Source organism: Oryx dammah, unplaced genomic scaffold, assembly GCF_014754425.2.
Source record: "Oryx dammah isolate SB20612 unplaced genomic scaffold, SCBI_Odam_1.1 HiC_scaffold_21, whole genome shotgun sequence".
Lineage (NCBI taxonomy): Eukaryota > Metazoa > Chordata > Mammalia > Artiodactyla > Bovidae > Oryx > Oryx dammah.
Genome location: NW_024070205.1, coordinates 53,647,498 through 53,663,867, shown reverse-complemented (window position 1 = coordinate 53,663,867; position 16,370 = coordinate 53,647,498). Strand labels below are relative to the sequence as shown.

The 16,370-nt window shown below is 43.7% G+C and overlaps 1 protein-coding gene across 1 annotated transcript; it reads left to right on the top strand.

Annotated features, from left to right (window-relative positions):
- Positions 1–14,125: 14,125 nt before the first annotated feature.
- On the top strand, positions 14,126–16,015 carry CCDC185 (coiled-coil domain containing 185). The gene has a single exon (XM_040263705.1). It carries the CDS (start codon positions 14,126–14,128, stop codon positions 16,013–16,015), a length of 1,890 nt encoding a protein of 629 aa, XP_040119639.1.
- The last annotated feature ends 355 nt before the right edge of the window (positions 16,016–16,370 follow it).

Genomic DNA, 16,370 nt, shown 5'->3' with positions numbered 1-16,370 from the left:
ATACATTTTGAGTATATACCCTTAGTGCTAAAATGTAATATCATGAATGAGTTCATTCATAACAACTCTATAATACCATTATCATAATTTTAGGTGAAAAAGTTTAGTACTTAAAGAACTTATTAATAAGCAGCTTTTCCAAAGGCCATATGGGTAAGAGGTTGTACATCTATAATTTACTTTAACCTAAACAATATGATTTTGGAACTTATAGTTTAGAGCTACAGGGTCCAATATGGAGTCTACTACCCACATGTACCTATTATAATGTTAAATTTAATTAAAACTAAGTAAAATTACAATTTCACATCTCAGTCACACTAGCCATATTTCAAGTCTCACTAGCCACATGTGGTAGTAGCCTCCATATGGGAAACCAGAGCTATACAGCATTTCCCCACGGCAGAAAGGTCTACTGGATAGTGATGTTGTGGAGCTAAACTACCAAGGGCCAATGTTTTAGAAGATGGGAGTTACCTAAGCACGGCTGAAAGGTGAGAGGAAAGAGTTGGAGAAAGGGAGAAGAGTTGAAATAGGGGATACAAGACGGAGCAGTGACCTCAGGGAGAATGGGTGGGCAGGATCAGAGTATGGGGAGTTGGCTTTGGTAAGCGACGGGGACAGTTTCTGCTCTGAGTCAGAAAGGAAGAGGAGGAACTTCCCCGGTGGTCCAGTGGTTGGGACTTCGCCTTCCACTGTGGGGAATTCAAGCTCAATCAGCTCCCTGATCAGGGAGATGGGATCACAGGTGCCTTGTGGCCAAAAAGCCAGGATGTAGAACAGAAGCAACATTGTAATGAATTCAATGAAGACTTTAAAGGTGGTCCACATCACAATATTGTTAAAAAAAAAAAAAGGTAGAAGAAGAAAATGGTTGAAGGTCCAGAGGAAGAAGTTGAAGTACACTTTGATAACCCTTGATATTGTCTAAACTGTAAGGGCTGAGAACAGGAACAAAGGATGAGTGGGTCAAGTTTGGGCACTGAGTCAAGTAAGGAAGATTGAAAATCTCTACTGCAAAAATTGCATATCCACAAAGAAAAAGATGGATACTCACCCATGGGGGCTCAGCTGTGGTTAGACACTGAACTTTCAATGCAGTCGACCATTTATTTCATTCATTCAACAAATATCTGTTAAGTGCTTACACCTTCCAGGCACCGTGTCAGGGACTGGAGAAACATTAATGAAGAAGAGTAACAAAAGCAGGCAAGCCCATTCTCTCATGGAACTTTCTGGTGGAGGTCTTTGTTAATCACAAAGCTGCCAAGCATAGCCCTGCCATGGACACATACCACCAGGAAGAGGGGCTGGGGCTCTAAGGGGCTGTGAGAGGGCATAGTAGAGGTTTCATCTGGTCAGGGTGGTCAGGGAAGGCTTCCCTTGAACTGAGACTTGAAGAAGGAGACTCATTCCATGCAGAAGGGAGAACAGTTCATAACTTTGCCCTGAACTGGGGCCACGCAGAGAACCAGGCAGGCAGACAAAGGCAGCTTTGTAAGGTTCCTGCAGACAGAAGTTTGCTAAGCACACAAAGCCACCTGTGGTTGCCGAGTTTCTACTCCAGTCCTGGAGGGGATGGCTTTAAGTGGAAAGAATACCATATGATATCCACAGGAGGATCAACCTGCTGGATGTGGTGGCTGGAATTTTAGGGGACTGAGGGTGCCTTCCCTGCTGATAACATCAGCAAGGAAGTAAATGCACAAATATTATTTTTATTCTAGATTTGCTTCATCTTAGAATTTTGATGTTTTTCACATTGGTAACCTTAATACAGTTAAAAGCAGGAGATGGCAATTAATCAGTTCTTATGAAGGAGGAAGGACTCAAAATAAGTACTCTGAGAACTGAAACAGTTCTCTTTTAGTGTAATAACGGGATGCAGTTACTTTACCACTCATCAGTAACACAGGAACACACAACCTCACCATAATGTATGTATCTTTGAAATGTTATCACAAATAGTTTGTAAAGTTAAACATAGGAAGAGGCTTTCCCAGTGGAAATTTGGGAAAAATAGTTGTGCTTTAGTAACTTACCCAATTTGGAGTTTCTTCTTCATCCTCAATATATTGTATTAAAAATATTTTAAAGTGTGCTTTGTTGAAACTTTTAAAAATGTGTGGTTTCTTTGTAAGTTCTGTTTTATCTTTCTCTGTTTTACTAAAATTGAGCCTGGCGTTTTTGACTTCAAAGGAAATTTGTTTTTCTGAAAAGTCTAAGCGAGAGGAGATAGGTCTACAATACAAGTCTGGTGACGGATGATTGCTGTGAGTGTTGACTCTGCATGTATTGTAATATTTGTACATTCACTTCTTTGTTGATGTTATCAGCAGGGAAGGCACCCTCAGCCCCCTAAAACTTCACATTTTTGTGGCAGAGTTTACACAGAAAGCACTTAGAACAATACTCCAAGGCTCCAACTTAATATGGGTCAGCCCTAGTTTCTACACATATCTACTTTCATACACATGGAATATTTGCATTGTGGGTAAATGATTGAACTTAACGTTCACAGTTCCATTTTCTTCCTTTGTTTTTTAAAAGAAAGTTTATAAGCTACAATTTTCATTCTTAGAACTGCATTAAGTTTTTCATTCACTGCCCTGGGTGTTCATGTAAATTTTTTTTCACTGTTTTGTAGGTCTGGTATTTTTAATGAATCCATATCTCATGGGCACATGTAGAGTATGGCCTATTCTGTGTTCTCAGATATTGTTGCTTTGGGGCATCCTGTGTAGTAAGGAAAAAGTGGGAGTGGGGCGTGAAAGAGCTGAATTCCTGTGAAATTGTACTGCAAAGCTAAATTCTGAAATGTGATAATTTACCCTATTATCCAGCCATTGAGAAAAAAAGTTTTGACCCAAAACATTATCTTCTTAGAAATGGTAATTTCTAGGCAATATTTTTTTTATGATCTAGTGTCAAGAGTACAACATCATAGTTCAACATCTGTATACACTACCTTTGACACCATAAAACTGACCCTCTTCACCCCTTCGCCCGCATGCCAACCTCCTTCCCCTCTGGTAACCACTAATCTGTTCTCTCTGTATCTATGAATTTGTTCATTTGTTTCATTTGGTTTTGTTTTAGGTTCTATTAACATATATGAGTAAAATCATATGGCTGGTGAAGGAAATGACAACCCACTCCAGGATTCTTGCCTGGGGAATCCCATGAATAGAGGAGCCATGGGATTATTATTCATTATCCCATGAATAATAATCCCATGAACTATTAATCCCATGAATAGTTCATAGGGTCACAAAGAGTCAAATATGTCTGATGCGACTTCCTAGCATGCAAGACCATATGGTATTTGTCTTTTTCCTCTGACTTATTTCACTTAGTATAACACTCTCCTGGTTCATCCATATTGTCACAAATGGCAAGATTTCATTCCTTTTCATGCCTGGGTCATAGTCCATTGGGTATCCACATCTTCTTTATCCATTCATCCACGGATGGACACTTAGGTTGCTTTTACATCTTAATAATGCTGCAATGAACACAGAAGTGCATATACGTTTTTGAATTAGTGTTTTCATTTTCTTTGAATAAACACTCAAGTGGAATTGCTGGATTGTATAGTAGTTCTTTTCTTAATTTTTTGAAGAATCTCAATAAAGTTTTCCATAGTGGCTACACCAATTTACATTTCCACCAACACATTTACTTCTTGTCTTTTTGATACTAACCATTCTAACATGTATGAGGTGATATCTCACTGTGGTTTTGCTTTGCCTCTCCATAATAATTGGTACTGCTGAACATCTTTTCTTATGCCTGTTGGCCATCTGTATGTCTTCTTTAGAAATGCAGCTATTCAGTTCCTCTTTCCATTTTTTAGCTGGGTTGTTTTGTTATTATTAAATTTTATGAGTTCTTTATAGATTTTGTGTATTACCTCCTTATCAGATACATGATTTGCAAATATTTTCTCCCATCCAGTAAGTTGGTTTTTGTTTTGATGATGGTTTTCTTCACTGTGAAGAAGATTTTTAATTTGATGTCGTCCCATTTGCTTATTTTTACTTTCGTTTCTCTTGCCTTTGGAGTCAGGTCCACAAAACACTGCTAAGACTGATGACAGTGAGGTTATCGCCTATTTTTTCTTCTGAGAATTTTACTGTTCCAGGCCTTACATTCAAGTCTTTAAATTGAGTTGATTTTCGTGTTTGATGTAAGATAGTGGTCTAGCTTCATTTAACATGTAGCCATCCAGTTTTCTCAACACTATTTACCAAAGAGACTGTTCTTTCTCCATTGCATGTTCTTTGCACCTTTGTCGTAAGTCAATTATTCTTATACGTGTAGGTTTGTTTCTGGGCTGTCAATTCTGTTCCATTCATCAGCATGTCTGTTTTTGTGCCAGTACCTATTGTTTTGATTATCAAGCTTTGTACCATAGTTTGAAATCAGGGATCATGATACCTCCAGCTTCATTCTTCATCAAGATTATTTTGGCTACTTAGGATCTTTTCTGACTCTGCACAAATGTTAGAATTATTTGTTCTAGTTCTGTGAATTATGCCACTGGAATTTTGATAGATATTTCACTGAGTCTGTAGATTGCTTTGGATAATATGGACATTTTAACAATATTAATTATTCCAGTCCATGAACACAGTATATCTCTCCATTTATTTGTGTCTTCTTAAATTTCTTTCATAAGTGTCTCATAATTTTCAGTGTACAAGTATTTTATCTCCTTGGTTAAATTTCTTCCTAGGTATTTTATCCTTACTGATACAATTGCAAACAGGGTTTTTTTTTCTTGATTTATCTTTCTGATAGAAATGCCACAGACTTCTGTATATTGATTTTGTATCTTGAAACTTAGCTGAATTCATTTATTAGTTCTAATAGGTTTTTTGGTAGGGTCTTTAGTGTTTTCTGTATATAGCATTATATCATCTGCAAATAATGACAGTTTTACTTCTTCCTTTCTGATTTTGGATGCCTTTTAGTTATTTGTCTTGCCTAGTTACTGTGGCTAGGAGTTCCTATATTGAATAAAATTGATAGAGTGGACATCCTTGTTTTGTTCTTGAGGAACAAGAGGAATAGCTTTCAGCTTTTAATCACTGAATATGATGTTATCTCCAGGTCTATCATATGTGTCCTTTATTAAGGTATATTCCCTCTATATCCATTTTGTCAAGAGTTTTTTTTGTCATAAATAGATATTGAATTTTATTAAATATTTTTTCTGTATCTACTGAGATGATCATGTGATTTTTATCTTTCATTTTGTTAATGTGGTATATGCTGCTGATTGAGTTGCAGATAATGAATCATCCTTGTATCTCTGGAAGAAATCCCACTTGATCATGGGATGCTGGTCCTTTTAATGTATTATTTAATTTGGTTTCTTAATATTTTGTTGAGGATTTTTCCATCTATATTTATCACAGATACTGGCCTGTAATTTTCTTCTTTTGTGATGACATTAGCTGGTTTTGGTATCAGGTAGTGCTAGCCTTATACAGTAAAGTGAGTTTAGAAGCATTCCTTATTGTTCAAGATTCTTTTCTGAATTTCTTTTGTATACTTGCTTTAAGTTTTCCCTTGTGGTAACTGTGAGGTTCACATATAACATGCTATGTATATAGTAATCTCTTTTAAGTTGCTAGAAACTTAACTTTGAACACATTCCAGAGCTTTACATTTTTACAGCCCCCATCATGTTTTCGTATCTTTTACATCTTTTTATTTTATGCTTCCCTTAACTGATTATTTTAATTTTAGTTAATTTTACTACTTTTGTCTTTCAACCTTCATACCTACTTTTTGAGTGGTTGATCTGCTACATTTCCTGTGTATTTACCTTCTTAGTGAGATAATTTCAGAGAAGGCAACGGCACCCCACTCCAGTACTCTTGCCTGGAGAATCCCAGGGACAGGGGAGCCTGGTGGGCTGCCGTCTATGGGGTCGCACAGAGTCGGACATGACTGAAGCGACTTAGTAGCAGCAGTGAGATTTTTACTTTTGTATGTTTTCTTACTATTAATTAGTGCCTTTGTTTTCTGGCTTACAGAATTCCCCTTAATGTTCCTTGTGGGGCCAGTTTAGTGATGATGAACACCTTTAGCTTTCCCTTATCTGGAAAACTCAATCTTTCCTCCAATTTTGAATGATAATCTTGTCAGGTTGAGAATGATTGGCTGGAAATTTTTTCCTTTCAGCACCTTGAATATTTCATGCCACTCTCTTCTGGCCCAAAAGGTTTCTATTGAAAAATCTACTAAAATAGCTTTATGGGGTTTCTCTTCTACATAATAACATTTTTTTTCTTGTTGCCTTTAAGATTCTCTCTTTACCCTTAATTTTTACAATTTTAACTATAATGTGTCTCAGTATGATTTTCTTTGGGCTTATCTTACTTGGAACTCTCTGGGTTTCCTGGACCTGGATATCTATTTCTTTCCCCAGATTAAGGCAGTTTTCAACCATTAGTTCTTCAAATAATCTCTCCAGGCTTTTCTGTCTTCTCTTTCTGAGACAACTATAATGCAAATATTATTCCACATGATGCTGAACCAGAGATTACTTATCTTCACTTTCTAAAATTCTTTTTCATTTTGCTGCTCTTTCTGGATAATTTTCATTGCTTTGTCTTCTAACTCACTGATTCATTCTTCTACTTCATCTGGTCCGCTGTTGAACCTTTTGAGTATAGTTTTCAGTTCAGTTTTAATTTCTGATTGGCACTTTCTTATATTTTATATCTCTGTTGAAGTTCTGCTGTTCATCCATTCTTCTTCCAAATTTGGTGAGCATTTTTATGATCATCACTTTGAACTGTTTATCAGATAAGGTGCTTATCTTCATTTCATTAATGTCTTTTTCTGGGGATTTGTCTTGTTCTTTGATTTGGAACAGATTCCTCTGTCTCCTCATCTTGCCTGACTATCTGTGTTTGTCTATAGTTATCAAGAAAGACACCATCTTCTCCCAGTTTTCAAGGAGTGTTCTTGTGTAGGAGATGATCTGGGGGGCCCAGAAGCACAGTCTTCCCTGAACACCAGAGCCAGGTGCTCAAGAGGTAGCCCTCGTGTAGGCTCTGTGCATCCGCCAGCTGTGGTGGGATCTCAGCTGCTGCGTGGAAAAGTTAGGGGCCCGGGGTGCTCACCTGGCTTGGTTGCAGCATGACCACTGCATGGGGAAGGCAGGGCACAGTGCGTTTGTCTATCCCAGTTGTGGCACAGCTGCTATGCAGACCGGGTAAGGCGCACCCAGCTGGGTTGCCTTGTGGAGTGGGTAGAGCGTGTCTTCTGGTGCTAACAGGCTAGAGGGAGAGCACCAAAACTGGCGGCTCTGTCACCAGCAAGTTAGGATGAAATTTTAAAAGTGGTGCCCACCAGCATGCCCGTCCCTGACAAAGTCCCAGCAGGTTCTCATCTCTCTGGAAGCCACTGTAAAGTCAGTAAGTGAGTCTCCCCGCCTTATGATCTAGGTGCCTTTTGCCATTTTTTTGCCTTCCTGCTGCTTTTGCCCTGGATCTCAGTGCAAATACATCTGCATTTAAGCCCTTTAAGAGCTTTTCTGCTCGCTTCTGTGGGAACAGATAGTTCTGTGGCTCTCCTTGACTTAATTCTCACTGATTTGGGGGGCTCATCTTTCCAGTGCTGGACCCAAAGGTTAGGGTGTCTCACATGGGACTCAATCCTTCCACTTCTTAAGGGAAAGTTCTGTGTTTTTGGCATCCATCCCAACTGTGCTTCCCTGGCAGCTCAGGTGTTAAATAATCCGTCTGCAATGCAGACGAGACCCTGGTTCGATTCCTGGGTCAGGAAGATCCCCTGGAAAAGGATTAGGCTATCAGTTCCAGTATTCTTGGGCTTCCCTAGTGGCTCAAATGGTAAAGAATCTTCCCTCAATGCAGGAGACCTGGGTTTGATCCCTGGGTTGGGAAGATCCCTTGGAGGAGGGTATGGCAACCTACTCCAGTCTTCTTGCTTGGAGAATCCCCATGGACATAGGAGCCACGTGGGCTATGGTCCATGGGGTTGCAAAGTCTCAGACATGACTGAGCAACTAAGCACAGCACCCAACTGTGGGTCACTGTTTCTGGGGTAGAGTCCTGGACGAGACTGTGTCTCTGCTTCTGTGTCTCAGTGCATCTCTATCTTTGTTGTCAAGGCACTGTTTATCTAGTTCTCAGGTCTCTTTCAGGGAAAGATCATCCACGTGTAGCTGTCAGTCTGCTGTGTCCATGGGAGGAGGTGAGTTCAGGGTCTTCCAATGCCACCATCTTAAACACTTCTTCTCAAAGGAACACATTTACATAAAATAAAAATTACCCAGATATTGAAAGCTTTCACTTACAACATGAATATTGGGGAACCTCAATTATCCAGAGCACTGTCATCCAATAGAAATATAACATGATATATATTTACATACATATAATTTTAAATTGACTAGTAGCCACATTAAAACAAGTAACATGTGAAATTAACTTTGATAATATATTTTATTTAGTCTATTGTGTTTAAAACCAACCCTCTTAACAAGTCATCAATATTAAAAAAAGCGTTGAGATATTTAACTTTTCTATAGTAAGTTTTTAAAACCAGTGTGTATTTTATAGTTACAGCACATGACAATTGGAACTACCCACGTTCAAATGCTCATACCCAGGTGTGGCTGCCAGCTGCGATATTGGATGGAGAAACTCTAGTTTATTTCTCCCCTTTGGCCCATCCAATAACCAGGTGCTTTGTGCCAAGAGATTAAATCTGAAGTCACTACCACTAATAGTCATTCTGAAGAAGGGCCCAAAACACATCTCTATTCTATAGGTCAGTTCAAATTATGGGGCCAGAGCATATTTTGCTGTATTTTCCAAGTCTTCAACAAATGCAGAAAAGAGACCCAGGTCTTCATTTGGCAGAAGGTCTAAACACTGAAGCCTCCAGTCAAATACAGTGAGGATTTTCCTGCCAAATGGAAAGAAGGCTAATTGTTCTTAGTATCAAGGGAATGCTTGGCAGTTTAACATTTACAAAACATCTCTTTCATTGCCCAGTGGAAGAGCTGACCAAAGCGTCCCAGCTTGTCATCTTCCCAGGGGTGTTAATCAGACGCTGAAGATGCAGGTGAAAAGCACCTGTCCTCCTCCGGCAGCTGTGCGCCAAGCAGGTCCCTTATCACCAGGCCCCTCAGAGCAAAAGATTTCTCTTCCCAGTTTCGTCAGCCTCTTCCAGACATTTGCTTGCTGTTCTGTGCGGTATTCACTTTTATTACAGCTTCTTCCACCTGATTTCCCAGATTACCGTTCCCAAGGTCACCTAGATTGAGGGCTCTTGTCATTAACACTCACATCTGCCCAGGCGCCTGGGTTAGAAACCCTCTTTCTCCAGATGCAATCCACCTCCAGGTCGTGGTCCCTTGACCACTGATCTGCACCTTGCCTCCGTGTCTTCCAGTCCCCTTGCCACTGTCCCGGTTCACACTCACTTCCTCCTGCTTGCCCCGCTTATTGACCAGCTTCCTAACTGGCCCCCTTTCTCTGGTTTCCCCTCCCCCTACTCCTCATCTCCCTACCTTACTACCAGAGTGAGCTTTCTAAAATAGACATTAAATCGGGTCACATTTTTGGTTTCAAGATTTTCACTCTGACTTCTCACTGTTGTCTACACAGTGGATTTCAACCCTTTAAAAAATAATAATAAGCAAAAGAAGTCCCAACCTTTTTCAATGAGTTGTTACCAAGAGCCCAGGATAGAAGAGAGAAAATCTGAGCTGCTCTGGGGGAAGCAGGGACAGAAGCCTCAGAGCCTGCCCTAAAGTCCTCCAGCCCCACCCTCCTCTGGGCCCACGGCAGCTCCAAGGGATCCTGAGCGCTTCTGGACACCTGCTGCCCAGTAGGGAGCCTATGCTTTTTGGCTTGGCATTCAGGGCTCAATGGAATCTGAGTCCAGCCCACCTTCCTGGGGTCATCACCCATCACTGAACTGCATACACACCCCAAGTTCCCACTACACAACCCACACAGGACCCTCATGTGCCAGGCATTTCTGAGGCTCATCCTGCGGCCACGCAGCATTCTCTGCCGGCCGTGTCCTCCTGCTCATTTCTGTCTGCTGAGATCCCAGCTGCCTTCCCAGATTTAGCACCATCATTCTACATGAACTCTTTCCTTATGAATAACCTGGAAGAACTTCCCTTGAGAACTAGCCCCTCCCTCCTCTAGGAATCCTGTTGAATTTACAGTTAACTGAAGTTGCTCAGTTGTGTCCAACTCTTTGCAACCCCATGAACTGTAGCCTACCAGGCTCCTCAGTCCAGGCAAGAATTTTCCAGGCAAGAATACTGGAGTGGGTTGCCATTTCCTTCTCCAGGGGATCTTCCCAACCCAGGGATCGAACCCTGGTCTTCCGCATTGTAGGCAGATGCTTTACCGTCTGAGCCACCAGGGAAGCCAGCCATTTACCATATCTGTAACCTGGATGAGTTTCTCCTAGAAATACTGTGGGTGAGGGTCCTTGATTATCTTTCTAATCCTGGCCCAGATTTTAATAAATGTTAATGGCATCATGAAGTTAAAACTGTGTACCTATTCTATCATCATCAGAAGTAAATGGGCTAGTCTCAGTTCCACAAGGAATTCTGAGAACCTTCAGGGCAAGAAAAAGGCCGAAGAGTCCTAAACTGGAGATCTGGCTCTGCTCCAAACTATGTCTTTCTTCTTTTTCTCTCTTCCTTCCTCCCTCCCTCCCTCCTTCTTTCCTTCAACTAAAGCATAGTTGATTTGCAGTGTTGTGTTAATTTCTCCTATACAGCAAAGTGACTCAATTATACCTGTATAGGTATATACATTCTTTTTTAAAATAATCTTTTCCATTATGGTTTATCATAGGACACTGCATATAGTTCCCTGTGCTATACAGTAGGACATTGCTGTTTATCCATTCCATATATAGTAGCTTACATCTGCCAAACTATGTCTTTAAATTCAGCCCTACACTGCTATGGTTTTAGTGCTCTTGGAATAATGATAATGGTCATTCTAGTGACTAATTTTTATAAGGCAGCAACTACATGCCAAGCACCGCCAACTACATGCCAAGCATTTTTCAGGGATTAACTCATTTCTGTTTTACAAAAGGAAGCCTGCAGGATTTACTAGATCGAACTCCTCTTTCCAGTTGCCTTTGGGACTGAATGAGATCTTACAAATCATCTCCTACAGCAATGAAGAAGCCACCAGAATCTCCAGAGAGAGAGTGAAATGACCACTACAGGTGATCAGCAGGTGGCAATGCTGGCTGGTGGCAGGTTTCCTGGGTCTTGGGTGGCTGTATTTTCACCCACACAACACCACTTCTCTGTAACAGGAAGTGGCCTGGTGCCAGCCAGAACCACATGTTGATGCGCAAAATGTTTTACGAAGCTTCTTCAGAGAGATGACACTCGGGTATCAGCACTACTCAGTTCATGCCCAAATATCTCCTCACTTAAATGATTCCATTTCAAGTTTATGGAATAAATCTTTCAAATTTATTTCATGTAAAATTTGCCTCCAAGCAAAAATTATAATCACCAAATAATTTCTCTAACGATGGTATGAGTGGCACCAATAGAAATCTAGGGTAGAAGCAACCTCCTGTCCTTGGCTATAGACATGCTAATGACTGCACGTGAGCTCCTATCCAGGCATTGAGACTCCTGGGGAGGCCTCAGACACTCTGGTCAAGGTTGCTACCACATGGCTTCAAGGACATAGCTGTCATGACCCTTGAACATACATCTGATCATAATATTTTTAGAGCATGTCATCTTTGTCAGCTCAGGCTGCTCTAACAAAACACCATAGACTGGATGGCTTAAACCACAGACATTTATTTCTCACAGTTCTGGAGTCTGGGAAGTGCTCAGTCAAGATATGAGCACATTCAGTTCTTGACGAGGGTCCACTTCCAGACTTACAGACAGCCACCTTCTGTCTGTGGCAGAGAGCAGCAGTTCTGGTCCCTTCCTCTCATCCCATCATGGAGGCTGCACCTTCATGACCTCATCTAAACCTAATCACCTTCCAAAGGCCCCATCTCCAAATACCATCCCACTAGAGTTTAGAGCCTCAATGTATGAATTGGGAAGAACACAAACTTTCAGTCCATAATACATGTCTCAATTCAGAGTGCATTTTCTAGAAGCAGCATGATATCATGGAAAGACAAGTGAACCTAAAATCAAAACTTCCACCACTGACCCACTGACCATTGGGGAAATCAGTTAAAATGGCCAAGTCTCAGATTTGTCCTAAGGAAATGTTATCAGTTCTACTGGCCCTGCCTAGCTGGAGTTACTGTGAAGCTTCAAGAAGATGTGGGTGAAGAGGACTGGGATGAGTAAATGCTTGATTTTCTTCTTTAAGGATTGACCATATTTGGAGAATATTATCCAGAACTGTTTCCTCATTACATCCCAGAGAAAGGAAGTGACTGAGCCAGGATCCAGGACGAATACAATGGAGCCTGGACATTACCCCTCCCTTGCACTCTATCCTTTACCTAAACTGTTTTAGGATGACATTAATTCTGTTCTTCTTTTGTTAAGCTAGGAATCTGTAGAAACTTTCATAAACCCATATATAGTAAGTCCCCTACATACAAACCTTCAAGTTTTGAACTTTCAAAGATGGGAATGTGTATCTGGTTCCAGCAAGGAACCAGAACTTAGAACACCAATGTCAGGCGTGAGTGAAATTGCACCTTGCCCTCCGTCTCCTGTTGCTGATGAGCCTTCAGCTCTACCATCTCATCTCCCACCTCCTCTCCCTCCTCTAGTCAATAACTCTCCTTGCCTGTTCACTTGATGCTGGCCCCTGTATGCCAGCTGTTGTACTGTACTACTGTACTTTTCATGATACTGTACTGTAAGATTAAAAATGTTTTATTTTTTGTGTATGTTTTGTATGTATTATTTGTGTGAAATGTATTATAAACCTATCACCTTACAGTACTATATAGCTGACTGTGTTAGTTGGGTACCTAGGCTAACCTGGTTGGACTTATGAACAAACTGGACTTAGGAATACACTATTGGAATGAAACATGTTCATATGTAAAAATCTTACAATGTATTAAATGTATTTTCTGTATTAAATCTTACAATTTGTAGCCGAAGGCTAGAAGGACATCAAAATGATATTAATTGACTGTATTAAGGTGCTACGCTCTTGAGGCATAGTTTCATCTACCTTAGGGCAGCCCTACAGTGGTATCGTCATGGCCCCTCTTCCAGTTGTCTGTTCCAGAATTTGAGCGTCAGGAAAGTTGTCAACTTGACCAAGATCACACAAGTGGAAAGTGGCAGAGGAGAGTCAAACTCAAGTCTACATGACCAAATCTAGTGCTCTTCCCATGAGCCCTGAATGCCTCAACCCGAAAAAGTCATCTCATAAAACTGGAGAAAAAGGAAAACAATAAAGTGATTTGCCATGGTGTCCACCAATGCTATTTCAGAAATATACACCTAACATTCCTATTTTGACAAAAGCAGTAATTGCTGTATTAGGAGGAAACACTAGTGTGCGTTTGTTTTGTTTTCTGTCCTCTAAAAGTTTAAAAAAATATCCTTGGGCTTGCTAAGTTATAAGGGCAAAAGGATGGTGCATGTAAATTAATGTGCCTCGACTTTGCCTACACTGCAGAGGTGCACTGTGGTAGGGACCTGTGACTAAAGGACTCCCCACCCCACACTTCCAGGCCACATTCTATCCTGGGGGCAATGCCTTTACCTGTGTTCTTTTAAAATTCTGCTACTTTAAGATGTACAAATGCGAGTTCAAATCCCTGCCTGCAACACAGGTGGGGGTTCACTACGCACCCTCATCTTTAGGGTGACCCGAACTTTCTACAGCCCCCCTACCACACGCCCTCTCCCAGCCTCCAGGTGCCTTCCCGCCTCTCGCTGCGCGGGGTGCTAGGAAGGCCAGGGTGGGCGAGGGCTGAGGGCTGCAGCGGCCGGGTGGCGCCGGAAGCATTGTGAAGTGGCCTGAGCGTCACAGCGGCCGGGACCCCGGGATCGGAGGGCGGGGCGGGTCTCAGCAGCGCTCCCGCCGGGACCCGGAACCCGGATTCAGACGCTGGGCGCGCAGGGAGGAGAATGGAGGACTTCGGCCGCCTCTCCCCGCGGCCCCACTCGGCCGTCTGGGAGCCTCCGCCGCCCAGCGAGGAGAGCGCATCCTTGGCTCAGCTGGACGGGTCGGGGCCGCGGACCGAATCGGGCCTGTGCTCCTGGGCCCGGACACCAGGCGAGGAGAGCGAGGCCACCGCACCCTGGCCTCACCTGCTCTGCTCAGCCAACCCTCGGCCCAGCCGGCGCCGGTACTCCGACTCGCCGCAGGAAAGTCGCAGCCTGACCGACGTGACCCGGAGATTACTAGACCGTGTCAGGAAGCCCCGACCCCGCAGCCGGCGCCTGGAGGATGCCTGGCGGGAGACAAGGACCAAGCCCCAGGAGCAGGGAGGCAGCCGGCACAGCCCGGCCTGGCAGCTGGAGCCCCAGCCTCAGCACGGCCAGCACTACCCTCCTGCCCGGGGAGATTCGCCCCCTCCTTACTCGCAGGGAGCTTACACTCCCGCGAACCGAGCCTTTGAGGAAGAAAAGGCGCAGAGCGGAGACCAGTGGGCAGTGCCGGTCGGTAGGGGTCTACGTCCCTGGTCCCTTTCCTCAGTTCACACGGAGAAGTCTTCTGTGTCCTCCAGAGAGTTTGGGACGCAGTCAGGTTGCATGCACATCCAGAAAAGACACAGCAACGATCCGGTGGAGTCATTAACCAGCCAGCTTTCCCAGTCCCTAGTTTCCAGCAAGGAGATGCAGAAGCAGCACACCCAGGTCCTCAAGAACAAGTTGGAAGAGGCAGTAATATCCTCCAGGGACCAGAAGATCGTGGCCCTGGTGCTGAGCCGGCTCAAAAAGGCCCAGAGGATGCGGGAGCTGCAGCAGCAGGCGGCCATAGCCTGGGAGGAGCTGAAGCGCTCCGACCAGAAGGTCCAGTTGACCCTGGAGAGGGAGCGCAAGCTGCTGCTGCAGCAGAGCCAAGAGCAGTGGCAGCAGGACAAGGAGCAGCGCAAGGCTCGTCTGAACCGGGAGCTGCGAGTCCGGCGGCGGGACAGACGAGCCACCAACACGATCCAGCAGGAGAGCAGCGGGTGGAAGGCACCGCTGGAGGACCAGGAGAAGCAGCGCCAGGAGAAGCTGGAGGGGGCCGCCTCCGAACCCGAGACGGAGCCAGAGAAGCAGCGCCAGGTGCAACGCCTGCCAGAGAGGATGCTGCGGGACCTGCAGGCGCGCAACAGCCTGCAGCTGCAGAAGAGGCTGGCGCAGGCCTGTCTAAAGAAGCATGTTCACCCCACCAAGGGCCAGAAAAAGATCCAGGAGACCAGTCTCAGCTCTCTAGTCAATTACCAGGCCAGGAAGGTCCTCATGGACTGCCAGGCCAAGGCTGAGGAGCTCCTCAGGAAGCTGTCCCTGGAACAGAGCTCCCAATGGTCCCAAGAGATGCCCGAGGGCCAGATGAAGGAGCCCCACAGAGAGCTGAAGGACAAAGTCCAGAAGGAGGAGGAGCGGTTCCAGCAGGTGAAGAGGTGGGCTGAAGAGTCCCAGGAGCAGAGAAAGGAGCAGAAGTCGCTGCTGGAGGAGCTGGCGGACCAGAAGATCCTGCAGACCCGGAGCCAGGTCCACAAGAACGTAAGGGACAAGGCGCACCACATTCGGGAGCTCAACATCCTACGGGAGAAGAATCATCACATCCTGAAGCTGAAAGCCGAGAAGGAGGAAAGATGCCACATTGAGGGCATCAAGGAAGCCATTCGGAGACAGGAGCAGAGGATGGAGCAGATCTTGCGAGAGAAAGATGCGACCTTCGAGGAATTCCAGAAGATCTCCAGGGCCTCCAGGACAGATGACGTGAGAACACTTGGCAACAACTTATTTGATCGGATGACCCAGGAGGCCCAGGTCCCAGCCGGGCAGCAGAGAGGGGGCTACTGAGAACCTGATGACAAACAGCTTCCAGCCTAGGTGGCTAGACAGAGATCTGGCCATGTGATTCATTTTCTAATTTGATTATGACTGAGCATTGATTTTTAAAAAGCACATAAAATAGCAGCAACTTTCTCTCATGAACTAGTTTATTGATTCATTGGGAAGGTTGAGAGGGTGGGATAAACATTTCCAAGTTTCAAGAAAATTACTTGCCTTTGTACATTTGGCTTTAAATAGAAAATACTCATTTCGCTCTCAGGTAATCTCAGAAGCGTATGAATGTCAGACACATTTTGAGGAACCAAAGAAAAAGTCTACAGTGGGGAATAGAGTTCTGTGCCATAGCTTCAGTCTTTCCCTG

What these genes read in the sequence shown, in the direction of transcription:
- CCDC185 (XM_040263705.1), top strand. Translation starts at nt 14,126, where the DNA reads ATGGAGGACTTCGGCCGCCTCTCCCCGCGGCCCCACTCGGCCGTCTGG.